This window comes from Toxorhynchites rutilus, chromosome 2, assembly GCF_029784135.1.
Source record: "Toxorhynchites rutilus septentrionalis strain SRP chromosome 2, ASM2978413v1, whole genome shotgun sequence".
NCBI classification, from domain to species: Eukaryota; Metazoa; Arthropoda; class Insecta; order Diptera; family Culicidae; genus Toxorhynchites; species Toxorhynchites rutilus.
Genome location: NC_073745.1, coordinates 146,842,302 through 146,862,819, shown reverse-complemented (window position 1 = coordinate 146,862,819; position 20,518 = coordinate 146,842,302). Strand labels below are relative to the sequence as shown.

Here is a 20,518-nt window from a genome sequence, read left to right as displayed (position 1 = left end):
GCGGAAGATCTCCCAAAAGTACCACGAGTATCAAGTCGCCACGGACTACATCTTCGGCGACTTCAAAGCCACATATGATACCATCGACCGAAGACAGCAATGGAAAATGAAGGATGAACATGGCTTTCCCCGAAACTGCCAAGGCTGATTCAGGCAACGATGAACGGAGTGCGAATTACAGTGTGCGGACGAACTGCCGGAATCGTTTGAGATTCACAGGATACTTTGACAAAACGATGGACTCGTGGACTCGTGGGCTGGAAGGTGTTATGCGGAAAGCGGGCTTCAACATGCGAGCATGATTTTCAACATGTCCAGTCTATTTATCTGCTTCTTCTGCTTAGGGTCAATGCGTGTAAAACTAAATACCGATGTTGGTTGGATTATTTTCCAATAGTCGTGTAATGCTGTGCCATACTATCAGCCGTGGGAAGAAATAATAAAAAGGGATGTCACTCTCCCATCGAGGAAGATGACCCCACACATGCTCGATAATTATTCCGAGAATGCTTCCTTTCACTGGATTCAATACCAGTACCGGGGTATAACAACCCCTGCCGATGGGGATTGCTTCACGTATTAGGTACTGGATGACTTTCTTAGGGGGTGTTTAGACCAGTGATATATTCATGTGAAGAAATATGATGAGATTTATAGAAATCGCATCAACCGTTTACACTAGCGTGAACTTCTATAATGAATATATTCATATTTTCGGTGAGTTTATTCACCTAAAGTAGAACTGCATCCAACTTTAGTGATTTCTCACCAGTGAGAAATTCACAAGCGTTTACATATGCTGAATTTATTCAAGTTATATATACCTCGAATAAGTGTATCATATTTATTCTCACCCGTTTACACCTATTTTCACGTGAATAAATCCATCTATAGCTATAGATCTCCCTAATGTAAACCCGCCATTACAAAGCAGATGTTCGTTTGACTCAATAATCACGAGTGTGATGCTGTGCTGCATACATCAAGGCGCAAAAAGAACCATTGAAATAAGAAAAGCTTTCTAGTGAAGACGCTTATATCTGGACTAAGAGCCTCTCTTGTTTCTTTCTTTTCATGTCCTATTCCTACCATCCTGCACCATTTCCTACGGCACGTATTTCCCATAATTTGCTACGACGTATCTTCACCTAATCTTGAACTGGTCTGTACTGCAAGCAAAGAAACAATATGAATAGCTGCTGATATACTCCGTAAGAAAGCTCGTGATCTCCTGCTTAGATTCCTCATACGATTGTGCATAGACCTAAACAGACCTAAACACTAATCTGGCTAATGTCGGGCGTGTACAAATGATGCTTTAATACCTAAAAACCGAATTCCTGCGCTATCGCTACCGTCTCTCGAGCTCTATGTGGGCGCATTATTGTTCAACGTAAATGTTGGCTTCCTAAGGACTGACATATGGGATATGGCTTACTTCTTGGCCACTATGTTAAGTGGATTCATCGCTGGTTGTCAGATTGGGAAGCAAGTTGAGCAAGGAGTTATACTCACTCCTCTCCTCTCTAATTAAATGCGTTGCCGCTAACGGAACTTGTGGACTATAAATCTATAAAACGTACGCGCGGTACATAACCGAACATATCGCCGAATCGATTATTTCTAGCGAATTTCTCTCAGTCACTGGTTTCCGAAAGATAACTCACCGCCGTCGCGATTGATGTTTGATACAGAGCACGCGCAATGAATAATGGGATATATCGTCGGGCCGATTGGTTAAAAAGGAGTTCTCTTGGCATCGGTATCGCGATGGGATTTCGATAAAAAGTAAGCGCGATAAATAATAGATTATAGAGCCGGTCCAATAAACTGTGTAGTTTTCGTTCACAGGTTACCTAAAGATAATCTCTGCCGCGTGTTGTAACACTTGGGATTTTCATTCCGTCTAGTGGTCGGTAGTTCGGAACATAATCACATCACTTACCTCTGTGAATCCTGTATCTTACCTCTTCCCACTAACAACTATCCTTCCCATTATATCTCTAATGTATCGCTTTTGACCATTGTCAATTACATCCGGATGGCCTGAATGTGGCAAGTCTATCGATTTCCTTAGGAGCTCAATTATCACTTTCATTATCAATGATTTTGGTACAACCCGTGGTTCAGACTGTAAGAGGATCTATCAGAACCCGTAGTTCAATCATTGAGATGGTATGCCTCCACTGAGTCATACTCAGCGGACTAAAAGCGTGTTCACAGTGGCTGAAGAGACATCTGACTTGCCTTCGATTTTCTGACAAGGACGATCAACGTTCTGTTTCCGCTCGATCAACGATCAACAGAAGATTGTGAGTATTCATTTGCATTCTACGAGTCGCTAGGGAAATAATGGTCCACTGTGTCAGTGCCCTGCTGTGACCCACTACTGTGGAAGATACATTCTGCGTCAAAATTAATGCTGAAAACGAGCGATCGAGTGAATCAATCTATTACATAATATCAAGATTCACATACACAGCGAAAAAAAGAACCTTATTTCCATCCACCGTGTTAGCATCCAAAAAACTCATATACTCATTGGAGTGCCAATGAAAATGGTTTTAGTTTTTTGAAAATCGAAAAATCCAATTGAGCTGATATTTTGCATAGGGTAGTTTTTCGTGGCAATCAACATTTTTAATCAAGTTCCCTTTGTAAATTCGAAGTTCACTTATTCCCATACATCTATTGGCACTCTAATCTATATCTATAAAAATGGATTTCTGTCTGTCTGTCTGTCTGTCTGATTCTTATGGGCTCGATGAATATACACTCCTCCCCCTCTCAAATGAAAGACAAATTTCTGAATAACTCGAAAACTAATCAAGCTAATGGAGCCAAATTTAGCATGGGAAGGTTTAAGGGGTCAGGAAACGTTTCTAAGGTGAATAAACACTCCTCCTCTCTCTCTGAGCGAGGGGAGCTGGCATACAAATGAAGCATACATTTCTGTATTATTCAAGAACTAATCAAGCAAACGGAACCAAATTTGGCATGTGGAGGTTTTAGGGGGCAAGGAACATTTTTAAGGTAGTTCAAAACTTCTCCCACCTTTCTAAGGGGGAGCTGCCATAGAAATGAAATACAAATTTCTGCATAACTCGAGAACTAATCAAACAAATGGAACCAAATTTCGCAAATGGAGGTTTTAGGGAGCAATAAATGTGGTTTGATACTAATTTCTCTTCTCTAAAGAGGGGGAGGGGGAGGGTGCTGAACAACTCGAGAACTAATCAAACAAATGGAATTAAACTTAACATGTAGAGGTTTCAGGGATCGATAAACGTTTCTATGGTAGTTCGACACTCCTCCCCCCTCTCTAAAGGGGGCTCCCATACAAATGAAACACAAACTTCTGCATCGAGAACTAATCTAGCAAATGGAGCCAAATTTGGGATATGAGGGTTTTTGGATACGAAAAATGTTTCTATGATGGTATGACACCCTTTCCTCCACTGGAAAGAAGAGAAGATCCCATAATAATAATGCACAATTGAAAATTTTCGGAAAACTCTGAAGGAAAATGGGAAAATTCGAAAGATTCAATTCGCATGTGTTCTACAATTACGAATTGATAAGCGTTGTTAGTTCGTTTGATGTTTGCTGTAACGAAATTGATCTTTGTTCGAAAGTCGAAATGGATTTTAATGTGATAAAACGCACTCCTATATCGTCTTCTATCTATAAAAATAATGGATAATAAAAATGGATCTCCGAATGTGTTGATAAGAGCAAAACTCAAAAAAGGAATTGTCCGATTTAGGGCTGTCTTCATTCTATCATATTTTCATATTTTATAGTAAAAAATAATTTAAAAGGGTAGATTAGAAGATCAATAAATGAACAGTTCTGCGATTGGACCCATGAATTTGCGCTTAGTAGGAAAACGTGGATGTAATAAAAAAAAATGTTTTGGGCAGGACGAAGTTTGCCGGGTCAGCTAGCACCTCAATATTTTCCTTCGTTGATCATATTATTTTCACATACTCACGTTGGAGAGCATTAACCCTTCTCTTCGTTAGCCGAGGCATTTTGATTGAATGTAATACTTTTCCGTTTACTATAAGCATAGACATCCGTGGCAGTGTTCCGAGGACGCAATACGAATTTCTTAACCAATGTTCAGGTTGCTAAAACTTACACTTAGACCCATTAAACATAAAAATAATAACTGTATTGATATCAACACAATTTTATTTTATTGATTTCCATGACATGAAACGCTATCAAACGAGTGGTTTTTATATCTGTTTCAATGATGTTGTCTCACCAATACAAACAAAACCATTGCGGAAAATTGAAAAATGAAAAGTTGACTTTCAGAGCACTAGCTCGAGTTTTACGACGTTTTCCACTATACATTGCGACGGCAGATGAAAATGTCACATTTGGTGAGTAATCGATTAGATTCTGGTTAAAATTACTTAGTGAGAAGCGTGTACAAACGATCATTTTCTTCACACTGTTTCGCAAAATTATTGATTTACGGGCGAGGGGTAAGGAAGGGAGTTGAAAGAAATGAGCGCCATTGTGGCAGCCATTTGTGGCTAGCTTCCACCTTCATCTCAAAGCCATTGCTTTGAACATTTTTTTATATTTGTATTTTATTCGAGTAACTAACCGAAACATCATAAAGTTACCCACAACATAAAACAACATAAAGTTACCCAAAATGCAAGTAAATTGATGATTAGCGGTGATAATATACTAAGCTCTCATTTGGTGCAAAAACATTACCATATGGTTGCTTTCCAAATGAAAATTTATCAAAGTTTCTGTTAGATTTTTCGAACAGCTGGGCGTTGATGAGTTAATGGGTTAAACAAACGCTGACAACAGAAAAAGATGAATATACAAAGTCTCATGCTGCATATAAATATAAACTTGAGATAAAAAGGAATCAGATTACATAAACAGGAACTATTCAAATAAAAGTAAATCGTATGGTCAAGCCAACAGTTCAAATTGTGTCAGTGGACGAAGTGGTACATTAATCAAGCTTTGTTCTGAATCACGCAAAAGCCTAATTCATCGATAATAACGCTAATTCAAGTTCGATCTGGAGTATTCCGAATAGAATTTCGAAAATCAAAACTGATGTTCCACAGTAATATACATATCTTCTGTAGGGCAACTGTAAGGATTAATCAAGTAAGTAGAACATTCATCTCCGAAGCAAATTAGTTTCAATATCATTGTTAGTAAAATAAAATTATGACACGAACTGTTATATGTTGAATTCTTCTTCTTAATCAACTAACTATTCAAAAACGCCAAATACTTATAAGTACTCCAAAAGTAGTGTCCATTGAGAAAATTTATATGATTCAAAGTTTGTTCAATGAACTTTACATTGGTCATTCTGATAGAGTTTATCGGCTCGTTAAAATGGAATGTAAACCCCCAATTCTACAAGAGGATGAAGATTAATACTTTTCGGATGGAATAAAACAACCCACAATCGACAATGGCATCGTACCTAGTCTAGTCTAGTGAAGAACTAAAAGATGGAGCTCTTATCCGTAATCGACCGATGGTCTTACCCAGTGTTCCCTAGCCAGATCGCGTTCTAATTCGTGGTTTTTCAAAAAAAAACAATAACAGAGTGCATTTGAATTTCGGAAGAGAACAAAAGTGCTAGTATTTTTGAATGATTCATTTTCTTATATTGTTTACATGGTTATACATACTTGTTTGCAATCACGTCATAAATAAAAAGAACAGAATATTCAAAACGGTACAAATTACACTAGCATCATTTCTTTATTATGTTTGTCAGCAGATCAAAACGTCAAACTCAACACAACTTTTCTCAGATTTCCTCATGTTAAATTCAAATCGTCAGACCGATTTACCGCTTCTTCATTTGATTAAATTTTTTTCCATTTCAAATATCAAGCCTTCTTGTTTCTCAAAATCTGCTTTTTTGTTTTTGTAAATTTGGCATTCTACCGAAACAAAGCTTTCAACAGAACCCGTGATGAGTAACACTAATTTTTATATTTGATAAGATTGTGGGTCAGAAGTAAGCATCGATGCTCCGCGCTAATATCTTTTGTGGGCAACTGTTTAAACTAACGAAGTAAAAGATTTAAATGATTGTAGAAGAAAGTCGTAAACAATTTAACAGTCAAATCATTCGCCTATATACTCTACCCGTGTAAATAATGCAAAACGACAGAGCCTCATATCAATATAGTCATTAAATAATGAACAAATATCTACAGCTGGTTCGTCGGGAAACTTATTAATGCTACTTTATAGTGATTCTTCTCAAACAGTTCATTTATTAGAATTTGGTTAAACTTATGGTGAACAAGTTCAAAGAGAAACATTACCATAACTAATGCTAATTTATTCACTTTACAGAACTTCATAAAGTTGTTGATACATAGAAGCGAACTTCAGTTATATTGGATAATAAACAGAGAAAAATATTCTTGTTTAAAAAAAAACAAAATTATAGTAATTCGTTCCAATAGTAGGATGCAGTTCAAAGAGAGGATAACGTATACATAAAAGGGACAGAAATAATAACATTGTGTCCGAACTTGTTCGGTTTCTGCTTTTCAGTAAATAAGATAGGGAAATATAGGGTTGTATCTCCCAGTCGGCAATGATTCTCGAAACTGTTCCTTGAAATTGTATATTTCTTACTGATGGTAGGGTGAAGAAGACGGACCTTTGATAGCACGGTTCTTTCTGCCGGACATGTTGTACGGGTGAGGATGAACACTGCAAAAGAGGATAACATGAATGAGGACGATTTGCACACATTCGATGTGAGCAACACAAATGATAACGATTCCGAAAACGTTCCTAATGCTCTCGAAACCTCTTACATTTAATAAAAATTGAAAGATTGTTTAGACACAAACGAAATTTACATGTAGCGATGATACATTTCTTGCGTGGCATTGAATGTTGAATGTCAATTTTAAGAGAGAGACCACCTCCAAAAGACCGTAAAGTTGCCCCAACGAAATATGTATATTGTACCATGATTCATAAATTTGCATATTTTTGTGACTGCCATGTGAGTACTGTTATTTAAATTTGTTTCCCGATCGAGCTGAGGATCGACAATAAACTTTCCGTATAGCCCACATTGGTCCCTGCAAACCAACAAACGATTTTTCTAAAAAAGGTTTGTTATTTTCGTTACCAATACGGGCATTCTCCAGACGAAAACTTCACTTCGCAGGGACCGACGTGGGTCAAACGGAAAGTTCAGTTTCGATTCCCAGGGAACGACGTGACGAGTTTTTCTAACAAAAACTTTTTCAAATTTTTTTCTCAAAAATTTATTTCTTTTTTTTTTTTGTGTACAGTTATAGAAAAAAATAATAACAGATAGAAATGGATTGATGGTGACCCCTGGGTGCTGAAGTACATTTTTCAGCTTGGTTTTTGTAGTCAAATACAATATGTTTCAATTCAGAGAGCAACGACAGCTCTCAAACAATGGTAAGTTTTATCCTCATCTATGCGTCGTTTTTTCTTTGGAACACACCTATTGTTCTAAATCAATGCGAAACAAGTTTCACAAATTCCCATTATATCATCTAACGGATAGGTATATCCCGGTAAACGTATTTTCTCTATTACTGTTGATGTTAGCCGACGTAGTATATTACGGTTACACTTGGGGTTGCTAACCCTTTCGCGTACAACATCGAGTCTCACTCGTAGCGTACTTGCTGCTAGAACGCTCAGCAGAGTAGTGAAATCACTTAATGTGTGACGTATTAAATAATACGGGAGGGGGTTAATACCAGCATTGCATTTGCAATCCTTGCAAATCCTGAAGAACACGGCTTGACTCATGTTGCTAAATGTCACACTTTTCTTTGTTGAATTCTGATGATTACGCAGAAACGAAATAATGCTATTTCTTTTCCGCCACTTTATATTTGCTGCCGGCCACGACTGGTAATTTTCAAACAACTGCAGAGCCATTTTATTCATCCGTTAGGTATCTATACAATCCATTTATTATTATCATATCCACAGTGACTTACAGTGACTCTTAATAGATAGCTAAATCTACAACTACTATTCGATACCTGACCGACTGATCAAGAGATTTTTGGCAGATGGCTATTGTTTGAGAGCTGTCGTTGCTCTCTGAATTGAAACATATTGTATTTGACTACAAAAACAGACTGAAGACTGTACTTTAGCATCCAAGGGTCATCATCAATCCATTTCTACCTGTTATTTATTTTTCTATAACTGTACTGCCGTTCTACGCATAGTTGTCCCATGTTCCAAAATCAGCAACTGAGAAAAACGCAATCAAAGTTTTCTTGCATATTTGCCTACCAAAAGCTTTAAGCATTTCAATTTAGCAATACACCGGTTTTTTTTATAAGCACTATACTATTGTTTAATGAAATGTGACGAGATCCACTCACTGAATCAATCAAGCTTGATTATAGGTTTAAAAATTCATGGTGGGACTATTATGCCTAGAATATCAACATGGGACAATTGAACTTGATGTTGTTTTTTGATATACTGGGAACAAACAATATTTTTTTTTGTTTTTCCGAAAGATTATGCAAAGAAAAATCGTTTTATGAAGAAATGAGTGATCTGCAATACCTTCGCTGAATATAAATCTCATTCTTATTAGGCATTCGCTAACAAGATGTACACGTGTTATGTTAAACTTTTTCTTATTTGTTTGAGAATTAGTTCGTTTTTCCAAATCAGAAAAGAGTGCATTAAACCTGCTGAAAGTGTGACATGATTTTTTTGTACTTGAACCGAACTATTCGATATGGATCTACAAAAAAATACATGGTGGGACAGTTATGAATAGAATATAAACATGGAACAATTGAGCTTGATGTTGCTTTTTTTCAAAGTTGGGAATAAACTATGTTTTTTTGTGTTTTTCCGTAAGATGCATAAAAATAACGTTTTATGAAGAAAAGTGAAAATCGTCAAAAAGTAACATGACACAACTATGCGTAGAACGGCAGTAGAAAATTTTCGAGAGAAAATCTTGAAAAAGATTTTGTTAGAAAAACTTTTTTGCCTTAAATATGCACAAGTTGCAATGTACGGAAGAGTTGTAGGGCAAATATTTATCTACCATTTCATCAAAATCTGAGATGACCATTTTGAGAAAATCGACTTTTAGTTTTTGAAATCAATTTTTTTCAGTGTAGAATTTCAAAATATATTTTTTCAGTATTTTTTTCTGAAAATTCCATCATTTTCCTAAAACTCTTCCGTAGATCACTTTTTTGCAAGACTTATTATTTTCGAGTTAAAAAAAATTATAAAAAAATTATCAAAAATATTTAGCCCATATGTTAGTCTAGATAAATTTTCGGAAAACTAAGTATGCCAAGTTGCTTAATTAGGTAAGGTCTTCACACCCAGGAATTTTCATTGAGTTCTGAGACGGTCATGCCAATATTTGGTCGAGTTGGCGCGAAATGCGTCTATTACATTTACTTTCCCACCACCAAAAAGTGAAAACCGTATTCATGGATGTTATTCGTTATGGAATCAACGCTTATACCTTGTCGTGATGTGGCCACCTCCGGTTGTTGGAGGCATTGCTAACGGTGACGAAGCTGGGGTGCGTATAGGTCGGCGTGGTGTAATCGACGCTGCAACAGGACCACCGGTTATACGGTTACGATTGGCAGAAGACGACGGTGAAGGCGAGTACTGCTGTTGGCCACTGCTGCCGGAAGGTTCGTTGTATGGAGTGTTCGCAATAGCACGAATATGCGGCGGACTACATTATTTACAATGGGAAAACAGTAGTAGAAGCATTTTGTTCGATAGTTTGATTCAATTTTTAATTATCTATATATTATTAAGATCATTCTGCTCGATTTGGAAGATGTGGACAATTTATAAAGGGAAAATATAGAAGTAATTCTCATTACGCAAACCAACGCCTCTTGAGGCCTTGCAACTCACAATCACGATTCCATAAACAATAACCGTACCAAACTATTATGAGAATCAAAGAAATTGTTGTTGCAATTAGCACTTACTTTGGCTGATTAGAAGGCAACTCCATGATTTCTGGTCCCGATCGTCGTCCACCGGACAGACTCATCGAACTGCGAGCCTTTGTCTGAAATTCGCGATCGAATTCTTCGGCTTCTTCATCATCGAGATTTATAAAATCCTGTCTTTCCTCTTGTGTTCCTGTGCGTACGTTTTGTTCTCTTTCGATAATATGTGCTCTTTCGCCGATGTGATGCCCGATGGCCATTTTCTTTGTTCCTGATCGGCTATCTTGGACTGATTTACGCGTTTCCTTCACCCCTCCTGGACCAGTACGAGTGCTAGAAGTAGCCTGATATACTTGGGGTCCATCTGGACCCGAAGACATAGAGAATACACTGCTTTGGCAGAATGAAGTTCCATCATTATTCAACAGTCGGTTCATATTCATGTTGGGTGACATGAATGGCATCAGAGCAGAACCTCCACGAACACCAGTCAGTGATGGTGGTGCAAAACTGTCCAATCCTCCTCCAAACATTCCAAAAGGATCTGCGAATAACGAATTCATCATGTTGTTCATCTGGCGCATAGACCGCATGTGATGGCTAAATGAGAAAATAAATCGAAAAATGGATATAACACACATAACTTGCACTGGTGAAGATTTAACAAAAGTTAGAATTACAATCATTTATCTTTAGAACCATCAACAAGATCGAACGCTGTATTCAATATCGTAGTCTTTTTTTTTTACTGCGCTTTCGTGACATCACGAACGCAGCTGGTTTGAAGCAATAAGCAATTTATAATGACCCTTTTTTAATGTTCACAATAGCGGAACTTACCCGAAAATAGGATCATCCTCTAGATCGCCCATCATTCCAAAAAGAGACATAGTTCAGCTACACTCTAGAAGTCTTTTTTCACTACTTTCTGTGCTTTCCCGTAACCTAATCTGCTTTCTTCACTTTTCTCCACTGAATTAAATGGCAGGCAAAAATAAAACGAACCGCCAACATGACAAAATGAAAATGTTTGAATCTGAGCCTCTGGATACTGCTAGAAAATAGATGTGTGACTTGAATATCGGCCAGGGCTGCCATTTGAATTACAGTGAAGACATGTGAATTTATGAAGATACTAAAGGTGCACATACACTGTTTGACCAAAGCCAAATATTTGACTCTTTTTGATAGATAAAATTTGGTCAACGTGTACTGATCAAATATTTTCTACACAAAACACGACAAGCAAATATTTAATTATTGGATGCCTAAAATATTTTTTCAGTCTGTTCTTCGAACCTGTCGGTACATGGTTAGGTTACCTTGAATATTTCAGTTGATTTTTTCCATGTTCGGTGTTTGATATTGTTTACTACTGTTGAAAATTGAAGAGTGGCAAACAAAATAGTGTTTGTACAAATATCAAATGAAACTTTATCTGTCAAAAAAATATCAAATATTTGACCTCCGGACAAACAGTGTACGGCCACCTTAACGAATCGCAAAGCTGCATCCGCTCATTCGACACTTGCATTAGAGTTCAGAACCACAAAAGTGATGCTGTTTGTATTTCTACGTGCTCAAAAGTGCGATTCGGTCGTAATTATTTTTGTTCAAACGGGTTCGATTCCCGTTCTGGTCGGGAGAATTTTTCGTCAAAAAACAGGAAGTGGGTTATATCTATGGTATAACCGCAAGGGTGACGTAGAACTATCGTTGATTTAGAGATCATTTGTTTGAAGTTGAATCTAAATCCATCCTGAATGAATGAATAAATAAATATTTGGGTGACTTAAAAAACGAGAGTGTTACGTTGGAGACTCAAGGTTTTATGCATCCAATATTGGATACAAAAAACCTTGTTCTGAAGAATAATCTTCAGAAGCTTTCCTGCTAACTGCACTTGATTGACAAATCACAAAACCAAATGTATGTGGTCGCAGTATTATATGGATAGAAAACATTAAAATAAACTCGCTTGAATGTAATTTTCAATTCCAAGGGGAACTGGCAGATTATTTTTCAGCAACGATCATTTCTTTCCAGGTTTCCTCTCGATAACCAGCAAATGAAAAGAGTTGCGCGCGTGTATGTGTGTGGGTGTGGCGGCTGCTTCTATGTCTTCCCGAGGAACCGTATTTCGATGCTGATACTCTCTTGGTCACCTTCTCTTCTCCTTCTGATCGATCGGCTTTTCTGCGCTCCCTCACAGTTAAAACAAACTGATTGCATTTCAGGTCAGGTCAGGCCAGGTAATGAATCCCTCGATCCCTCGCCGTTCAGCTCGTTCAGTAACGATGTTGAATATCATTTCAGTATGCTTTTCGTGCGTGATTGAATCGAGAGAAGGTGTGGTTTACGATGGCAATTTGGAAGGCAAACTAGAGGAGAATGAACTCACTGAGTATGAAAATTTCGGCGACTGAGCAATAATCGATTGAAAATTATATAATGTTCGCGATACGAAACATTTTCCGTTTTTCATGTTATGCATCCAATATTGGATACGAAAATATCCTACTGATGGGAAAGAATAATCTTCAGAAGCTTTCCAGCTGATTACACTTGATTGAAAAATTACGAAATCAAATGTATTTGGTCGCTTTGTTCGCCATATAATTTGAAAACATTAAAATAAACTCTTTCGCATGGATGTATTCTTCAATTCCCAGGGAACTGGCAGATTATTTTTCAGCAACGATTAGATCTTTCCGGAATTTTCTCGATGCTGTATGGCATCCAAACGAAAATTCTCGTTTTAGTTTGGCCTGTAAAAAACTTTTCTAAACTCTAATCCATCAAATTTGGAGCCCTGAAAAGGGCCGTTGATTATATGCTAAGCTAATATAGCACCCTTTCCTTGGATTCGATGGGCCAGCTGAATGTCCTTGGGCATGATGTGACGCGTTTTGCGTGGATAGCACACAAATTTGTATCTTCGAATAAGCCTCCTGCAGCGTCATAACCGCGGAACTTTGGAAGCGCAAGTCTGTTTTGAAGTCCTGAGCAATTCCACGATCCAAAAACTGCAAAGGTAGCTTGCGGATCAGCAATTCGGTCGACTTCCGATAGCGATGAATTTCACGCAAAGTTCCCGGTCGATAGCGATGTGGCTTCTTCACCTATCCTGCGGTTGGTGCGCTTATCCGAGCTGCTTTCGTGTGCCTTACCACTGAAAGACTAACTAGCTATCTGCTTGGTCCCAAACAAACGAGTCGTCACGGTGCGAGAGTAGAGTAAGAAATGAACGAAAGCAAAGGAAGCGTCATTTTATAAACCATAAAAGTATAGAATCTAAACCCCACCCTTCGTTGCTTACCCTGAGAGAGAAACGAATAACATCGAAGTAAGTATACAGTAATGTATTTGAATCCGGACACTTTGCGTTACATTTAATACCATACCGCAGCCACAACATTTTCTGCATGTTGAAATTAATGCGATTGATTAGTAACTATCAAGAAACTATCAGTAACTATATTAGCAACTATTAATCGCATAAATTCAACATGAAAAAAATGTTATGGCTGTGGTATGATATTGAATGTAATGCAAAGTGTCCGGATTCAAAAGCATTACTGTAAAAAAGAGTTAACTCGACTGAAATTTTTTCGGTTCGGCCTGCAAAAACGAAATTAAGAGCCCCCGCCGACTGCAGACTGACTTGTCGACCGATAGTTCGGTCGGCTTCTTAATCAGTACGGAGAAAAAAAGTCTGTAGTGTACAGCATAATGCATAGACGTGAGTATGAGCTTCCCCATCTCACATTCCAATAAGATTAATGGGTTTCCAAGTGGGCGAGCTACATACGGATACGAATGATTTCAATAACCTGTTTTCGAAGCTATCATTAAGCTATTGAAACAATTTTTCGACTCAATAAATAGCAATCATATAACTCTTGGACATTTTATCTTTTGTATGAAATGATTATCATACTGTTCCGTTGATCCGAAGCAGAATGAATCACGCTTAAAGAAGGAATGGATTTTTTCTTGGAATTTAATCAGCAGAAATAATGCCCTTTCCCAACAATTAAAAAAGACAAACGGTAAACAGTTTCATCAAAGTGATTTCTTCGATATGGGGATATATTCACTACATCATGTCATATATTTCATATTTTTCATTATGAAATCCATATCCATGGCACCTATCGGTATCGAATTATCATCGACACCACGATTTTCGCTAAATGCTCCTTTCAGTTCGGCCTGTAAAAAAACTTTTCTGAACTCTAATCCATCAAATTTGGAGCCCTGAAAAGGGCTGTTGGTTATATGCTAAGCTAATATAGCACGCTCTCCTCGGATACGATGGGCCAGCTGGATGTCCTTGGGCATGATGTGACGCGTTTTGCATGGATAGCACACAAATTGGTATCTTCGAATAGGACTCCTGCAGCGTCATAACCGCGGAACTTTGGAAGCGCAAGTCGGTTTTGAAGTCCTGAGCAATTCCACGATCCAAATGCTGCAAAGGTAGCTGCGGATCAGCAATTCGGTCGACTTCTGATAGCGACGAATTTCACGCAAAGTTCCCGGTCGATAGCGATGTGGCTTCTTCAACTATCCTGCTGCTGGTGCGCTTATCCGAGCTGCTTTCATGTGCCTTACCACCGAAAGACTAACGAGCTCGAGTCCTCACGGTGCGAGAGTATAGTAAGAAATGAACGAAAGCAAGGGAAGTGTCATTTTATAAAACATAAAAGAATCGAATGTAAACCCCACCCTCTTTATTGTATAAGCTTACTGTATACTCACGAATATAATAAGGGTGGGATTTAGATTCTATACTTTTATGGTTTATAAAATGACGCTTCCTTTGCTTTCGTTCATTTCTTACTCTACTCTCGCACCGTGAGGACTCGAGCTCGTTAGTCTTTCGCAGACAGCTCGTTAGTCATTCGGTGGTAAGGCACACGAAGTCAGCTCGGATAAGCGCACCAGTAGCAGGATAGGTGGAGAAGCCACATCGCTATCGACCGGGAACTTCGCATGAAATTCGTCGCTATCAGATATCGACCGAATTGCTGATCCGCAAGCTACCTTTGCAGCATTTGGTTCGTGGAATTGCTCAGGACTTCAAAACCGACTTGCGCTTCCAAAGTTCCGCGGTTATGACGCTGCAGGAGTCCTATTCGAAGATACAAATTTGTGTGCTATCCATGCAAAACGCGTCACATCATGCCCAAGGACATCCAGCTGGCCCATCGTATCCGAGGAGAGCGTGCTATATTAGCTTAGCATATAATCAACAGCCCTTTTCAGGGCTCCAAATTTGATGGATTAGAGTTCAGAAAAGTTTTTTACAGGCCGAACTGAAAGGAGCATTTAGCGAAAATCGTGGTTTCGATAATAATTCGTTACCGATAGGTGCCATGGATATGGATTTCTTAATGAAGAATATGAAATACATGACATGATGTAGTGAATATATCCGAAGAAATCACTTTGGTGAAACTGCATTATAAAATTATTTGTGTACGAATGCCGCAATCGATAGTCGACTCTAATTTGCGCTGGGTAATTTCCTCGGAGGACTCGATTCCTCCTTTGAGCATTAATAATCTCTTTCTGGCAAAACGATGTGGTATGAATCACATTATTTGAATGATAGAATGAAGAAGTTTTCTGCCAATTTTCTTCAACCTCCAAACGTATCTTTCTCCCGTTTGTCGTTTTCGCGTTCGCTAATTCTTTCTCACAACACCCATTTCTAGTTTGAGAAATTGTTGAGTAAACATTGTTTGCCAGTGCGCGTAGAGCGGGAATTCCTAAAGATTCATTGCACCTCTAATAAATTGCCGAAAGACGTGGTCTTACGTTGATCGCACTTGATTGAAAAAATCCAAAACGAAATGTATTTGGTCGAAGCATTATATGAGTAGAAAGCAAATAATCGCTCGAAAATGACTTGATTTTCGCGATGTGAAACATTTTCCGTTTTTCATGTTATGCATCCAATATTGGATACGAAAATTTCCACTGATGGGGAAAAAAATATTCAGAAGCTTTCCTGTTAATTGCGATTGATTGAAAAATAACAAAACCAAATGTATTTGGTTGCAGTGTTATATGGATAGAAAACATTAAAATAAACTATTTCGCATGAATGTATTTTTCAATTCCCAGGGGAACTGGCAGATTATTTTTCAGCAACGAGAATTCCGCGCGTGTATGTGTGTGTGTGTGTGTGGCGGCTGCTCCGATGTTTCAAGCGGAACCGTGGCATCACTCTCCTCCTGATGGATTCCCTTTTGGCCTTAGGTGCACAAACAGGCTCTTGGTGACACCGTTCATCAGCGCTTTCATGATAAACGAAATAAGCTTCACAACAACAGCGACAACATGCTCCAATCGCTGTTCAATCATAACTGAGTGGGTTTACGAGCGGCGCTCGCTTATATACCGATTGGTGATTTCAATAGCCTGTTTTGAAAGCAATTTTAAGACTATTGAAACAAGTTTTTGGATGAAAAAGTAACAAGTATATGATGCGTAGACATTTTATCTTTCAAATGAAGTGTTTATCATACCATTTCGTTCAGTTGTTTAAGAGCTATTAACGCTCAAAATCTCGGTCTCCGGCGTAACGCTTTCGTTCTCGAAACTTTGGTTTTACACCCCGGTATAGAAATGAAAGACGTAGTCCTACGTCAAAAATTTCCTCCGACTTGCACTGTGCTCACGCGTATTCTAGAGCTTGCCACTCAGAATACATTCAAGGTATAGGACATAGAAAGTTCCTCTAGGAACGTTAGGGCCATTTAAGGAGAAGAAGAAATGGTAAAAAAGTTATATTTTTGTATATTTACGATGATTTCAACACGCGATTGGACCAAAGCCGAAAATTTTAAGTTTGATAGTGCATACAGGTTATAAGTACTAATTTCAGGACATTTTTCAGAAGCTCATGCTGTGGATAATGGCGATGCAATCGATATCATATATCATTGATATAATTGATTATGCAAAGGATTCCGTTCGGCTGATACGAGAAGGATCTGGTGTAGTGGTATTTGAATCGTTACATGTGCCACCCAACGTTTGCCTGTTAAAAATGTAATGTAAATTACGACACTTATACCAAGCCATTTTTCATATGTTATGAATGAAACAATGTAAAATGATGATTTTCTAACCTTTTCAGCGTAGAAAGAATACTTGAAACCGGGAAAAATTCTGATTTTTCTAAAAAAAATCAAACGTGTTTCAAACCAAAAAAAGAGACGGGTGGGTAATGTCGGGGACATAACCGGAGTGACGTAGGACTATACAAAGGGGACAGCTTTTGCTAAATATATATTTAAAATATATTGTTTTATTTTTTTTCTCCTACGTGAATACCTACCTATCTACCTGAAAAATGAATTAGTTTACTGTTTACTCTTTATGAACATGTTGGGGGTTCTGAAAAGAACCTTTGGTGTTGTGTTTTTGCGTTTTTTTTTTACAAACTTGATTCTTGACTTTTTTCTGAAGGCTTTGTATTTATTAAATGTTCAACGCCGGGCATCTTTCGACGTATGCACATATCGTACAATCAAAAAGATGGCTGTGATAGGGAATGCATAGGTGGTCATCAGCTCATTCACTATCATATATTTCACTATTGAGCACATTACCATACCTTAAACTGTGGTTTCGGAGACGAATGCATTGTAAGATTTGTAGTCTCCGCAAACAAAGTAAATAAAAATGAAAAAGAACTGAGGTTTTGGAGACGAACTCTACGATCTGTCGAGAAATAAACGAGCTATAAGCGTTCTGAAAAACCAACAGTAAATACAGGGACGGATGACCTTCGGATTAAAGTCCTTTAAAATAAGAACAGAGCAGCAGGAAATACATAGCTCATCATGTTGCTCCTTAGTTATTTTTCTATACAATGCAGATGTAACGTCAGTCAATTTTCAACATCAGTGATCAACCAAAGAAAGCAGTTCTTGCTACCGAGAAAATTCGTGAATGCCATCCTGCATACAATGTGTTGTAATTTGAAGCCACTTTTAATTCGGAAGCCATGTATGGGTTTGTGAAAACTGAATGATCAATTTAAAAGACCCCAACCACCAATAAGTTCAAGAACAAGCATAAACAAAATAAATCAGTTTATATTATATGTCATATTATGTCACTTTAGAATGCATTGGTATTGTGAAAAACTTTTAATAACTCTTCTTTGAATGGTTTAATGGCCTTGAAAAGCGCCGTGTTTTACGGAGGCTGGTTTTGCCACCAAAGCAGGTTGTATAAACAAACTTTTTCCTTCATCTACCTGCTGCCGTTTTGCGATTGCGTGCTCTGTTCTGTAGGCGGGTTTTCTTATTGTCGTGAGCAGCTTTGCAAGCCAACTCGAGCACTCCGGCGGCCGAAATTCTATAACCGCTACTAGGTATACTGGTGCTCCGGCACCAATCCGTTGATGCGATGTGATGTGAAACGATGCCATACAACCACACTGATTTACGGTTTGAAAGAGAATGATATATTTTTCAGAGGATGATGATGATGATGATGTTGGATTAAAGAGGCTTTAAACTTTTCAGTTCATTCGCCTCTATATTTCAGAGGATCCGCGCGTTTTGTACTTTAGCGGTACACGCTCACAGGATAGAGACAAATCAGCAGACTCAGCCAAAGGGGCGAGTCCAACTAGACGAACGAATGAGCGTTAAAAGGCAGCGATGACAAAAAAAAACATTCATTACGATTTGTTCGCTCTTTGGATTCACATGCAGGCTAAAAAGGGTCCTTTCAGGATCACAAAATTATCTTTAATCTAAAGAGTTTATTGTTTTGTTATCACTCGATATCCCCATCTTGTTCGGCTAAACCTTCCTGTTTAGCGATTGCGTTTGCCACTCGCCTCAGGATTCACAGTTGGAAAATTTCATCCCATCCAGCTTGGGACATGTTGTACTGTAAATTACATTTAATGCGATATGCCGAAGAACCACTCAGTGTCGCATTGGAGGCGATTTTAACCTGTAATTCAACATTTGCGATGACAGTGGTACAGCTTTCACAGTTGGAAAATTTCTTCCCATCCAGCTTGGGACATGTTGGGTCATAATTTGGACCCCGAACTCTATGTTTACAAAATGTCCGACTATATATGTCGCATTACAGGTCCGTCCAATTAGCTAAATGTCGAAGTAAATGTAAATTACTGTACTTTCAATCTGTAAGCAATTTAAGAATTGGAGAAAATTGAATAATCGGGAAAGTCCCCAACCATCAATAAGCTCAGAACAACTGCCAAATTCTCATACTCATCATATCCTGGCAAACAAATTATGAAAAAATCAATTTGTGTTTTATTATTATTTTGGATATTGTTTTAGAAAGCATTGAACTGTATTCCGAAAACTCTTTTTTGGAAGGTTAATGGCCCTGAAAAGCGCCTTGTTTTATGGAATGGTTCCATTTTAGAAAACTTAGTACTCATTTCGAACGCCCTCGATGCCTCCTTGTTCTGGATTTTCCACCAAAGCAGTTTGTATAAAGAACAAACTTTTTTCTTCTGCTACCTGCTGCCGTTTTGCGATTGCGTTTGCCACTCGCCACTCGCTGCAACTGCCTGTTGTTGTCTTGATGTCCACCGAACCGAATGCGGTCTGTTCTGAATGCGGGTTTTCTTATCGTCGCGAGCAGTTTTGCCAGCTAACTCGATCACTTCGGTGGCCGAAACTTTATAACGCCGACTAGGTGGGCTGGTGCACTGGTACTAACGCGCTCGGCCTAGCTACCCTTGCGGAGCAATTGGCGAAAACACCTACGGGGAATTGCATATTCGAGCGGGATTTTGCCTTTCCCTTCACTTTTCCTCCTTTGCCATGTCCAGACATGGCTGCTTGTGTTGGTTTGTTGATGTGATGTGATGCGAAACGATGTGGTGTACGGTTCGGATAAGAATGATCGTTACGGCAGCGGAGCGGGGATTTTTAAGCTGACTGGCTGGCTCGAGAATTACGCATGTGTGAGACTGCGACCAATGTTTCGTTAATTTTTTTTTCTTTTTCCTTTCCAATCGTGCTTCATTGTATTTCGCTGCTGCTCTGGTTGCCCGTTTTGGTCGGTACGATTTGAGAAGCACAAAATGGGCCAATCAAAAATGGGCACATAGTGCATTTGGACAATGCTTGATATTTCACAATTATTTAATTATTTATCTCAAGAAAAATTAAATGTTATTCGTTATGATAGATGCGTAGACATATATCCTATCAATTGATGCAAAAACCTTTGCGATCTATTGAGAAACGCTCGAGTTATAAGCGTTCCAAATCTTGCATTTTTTCCTACTTGTGCCTAGATTTTCAATTCACCCCCTATATCTTCCGGTTAGACGTAGTCCTACGTCAAAACTGAACATCATTATTTTACTCGCTGCACCGTCTGGCTGTGAATTAGGATTGGGCGATCTTTATAAAAATATCGATAGTGTTGAATCGATTTTCTAAACGTAGGAATCGATCCACTGATTGAATCGGTACCAAAGAATCGATCTTTGCCGAATC

General features: G+C 38.4%; 1 protein-coding gene across 1 annotated transcript; it reads right to left on the bottom strand.

The window, feature by feature from the left end:
• Positions 1 to 6,337: 6,337 nt before the first annotated feature.
• Positions 6,338 to 10,993, bottom strand: LOC129766764 (myeloid leukemia factor). Its single transcript, XM_055767362.1, has 4 exons — positions 10,833 to 10,993; positions 10,029 to 10,592; positions 9,542 to 9,763; positions 6,338 to 6,738 (listed from the first exon to the last, which is right to left on the bottom strand). The coding sequence occupies exons 1-4, from the start codon at positions 10,880 to 10,882 to the stop codon at positions 6,657 to 6,659; spliced, it is 918 nt and encodes a 305-aa protein (XP_055623337.1). The 5' UTR covers positions 10,883 to 10,993; the 3' UTR covers positions 6,338 to 6,656.
• Positions 10,994 to 20,518: the final 9,525 nt, after the last annotated feature.

Bases quoted from the DNA above. Each gene is read 5' to 3' on its own strand.
- LOC129766764 (XM_055767362.1), bottom strand. From the start codon at position 10,882: ATGTCTCTTTTTGGAATGATGGGCGATCTAGAGGATGATCCTATTTTC. The intron at 10,593-10,832 runs GTAAGTTCCGCT...TTTCTCATTTAG, and splicing joins GAGGATGATCCTATTTTCGG to CCATCACATGCGGTCTATGC. The intron at 9,764-10,028 runs GTAAGTGCTAAT...TAAATAATGTAG, and splicing joins TTGCCTTCTAATCAGCCAAA to TCCGCCGCATATTCGTGCTA.